The sequence below is a fragment of the Pteropus alecto genome, unplaced genomic scaffold (assembly GCF_000325575.1).
Source record: "Pteropus alecto unplaced genomic scaffold, ASM32557v1 scaffold67, whole genome shotgun sequence".
Classification (NCBI taxonomy): domain Eukaryota; kingdom Metazoa; phylum Chordata; class Mammalia; order Chiroptera; family Pteropodidae; genus Pteropus; species Pteropus alecto.
This window is the reverse complement of record NW_006441061.1, coordinates 5,151,692-5,153,107: the sequence shown is the minus strand read 5'-3', so window position 1 is coordinate 5,153,107 and position 1,416 is coordinate 5,151,692. Positions and strand designations below refer to the sequence as shown.

Below are 1,416 nucleotides of genomic sequence, written 5' to 3'. Positions count from 1 at the left end.
GTCCGCGGCCCCGCCCGCCCCCCGACGGCGCAGGCGTCCTCGTGAGTGGCAGGAGACGTGGCCAAGGGACTCCGCTGCCGTCTAAGCCCGCGCGTAGCCTTGTCGGTTTGGTTTTCCTAGGAGCTTCTCCGAGATCCCACACCTGGCTTGGTCATCCCCGCCCCTCCCTTCCCTGAAGCTGTCGTGAGCATTTCTCCGGTCCCCGCACCCGCCCGCCTTCCCGCAGCGCTTGTTGGGCGCTCTGGGTGCCCTGCCCCAGGCCCGGCACCGGGGATACACCAAGACAGGCGTGCCCAGGGGTGCACAGAGCCAGGAGCCCGTCTTCCATTCAGCACGGGGCAGGCCCCTTGCCGGGTGCCGGGAAGACCGAAGCGAAGGCGAGGGACTTGGCCCCCGCCCTCTCCAGCTCAAGGCCGCGGAGAAGGCAGTGAGCGGCGGCCAGTAGTGAGCGGTGGGAGAGGCGCCGGGGCTCGAGCTGGGAAGGCTTTTGTCCGAACTGAGAACCAGAGTTAGCCAGGCAAAAAGTGAGGAGTAGAACGTTCTACACATAAAACAGAATATGCAGAATGTGCCATTTGGGGGACTGAAAGTATTTCGGTGGTGGAGAGCCGGTCAGACACTGGAAGAGGAAGGCTTGCAACTGCTATAAAGAGTTTGGCTTCTGTTCTGGCGGGTAATAGGGAGCCACAGAGGGCGATGCACAGGGAGCACCGTGGTCAGATCAGAGATCACCCTGGGTTCAGCGAGGAGGCTGTAGCAGCAGTCCAGGTAATGTAGGCCCAGGCTTTGCCGAAATTGGTTCATCTGCCAATCTATCAACATTTAATAAACACTGTTGGTCTCAGATCCGGTGCTATATGCTGGGGATACAGCAGGGACCAGAGCAGACACTGTCCTTCCCCTCACAGAGCTCTCAGTCTAGTGAGGGAGGCGAAGTGGGCAAGCAGACAACTTACGGACATGGTGGCCGTGCTGTGACATGGGACCTCAGAGGAGACACCTCACCTAATCTGCAGGTCGGGGAAGGCTCTCCTACTCCATATCTCAGTTTCGACCTGAAGAGTGAGTGACATCCTCTGGGGAGAATGTACCCCAGAGGACTGGGGCGAGCGAGGAGGAGAGGGTGAAGGCCATCAGGCTGAACACTCCAGGGAGGGGACAGTATGTGCAATGGACTGAGGTGAGAGCTGGGCACGCAGGAGACCCTACATGGTTGCTCAGGCGTCTGAGGTGTGAAGATGGGAGGACTGAGATGATGGGCAGGGGCCAAGTCTTCAGATCTTTCCAGTCATGCCAGGGAGAGAGGGCTTTCTAGAACCAGAAGGAGCCATGGAAAGGCCTTTCGGCAGTGATCGTCCAGACCACTCGGGACTTATACTGAGGTTGGAGTGGCCAAGACTATGGTGGGGAGAATGT

General features: G+C 59.3%; 1 protein-coding gene across 1 annotated transcript in view; it reads right to left on the bottom strand.

Annotated features, from left to right (window-relative positions):
• The window catches only part of TOR1B (torsin family 1 member B), a 6,812-nt gene extending 5,850 nt beyond the window's left edge, over positions 1-962 (bottom strand). The window contains exons 1-2 of the mRNA XM_006918162.3: positions 957-962; positions 352-496 (exon numbers count right to left, since the gene is read on the bottom strand). Of these exons, the coding sequence (XP_006918224.3) occupies positions 352-496; positions 957-962 (151 nt within the window). The remainder of the gene's footprint in view (positions 1-351; positions 497-956) is intronic.
• Between the last annotated feature and the right edge of the window lie 454 nt (positions 963-1,416).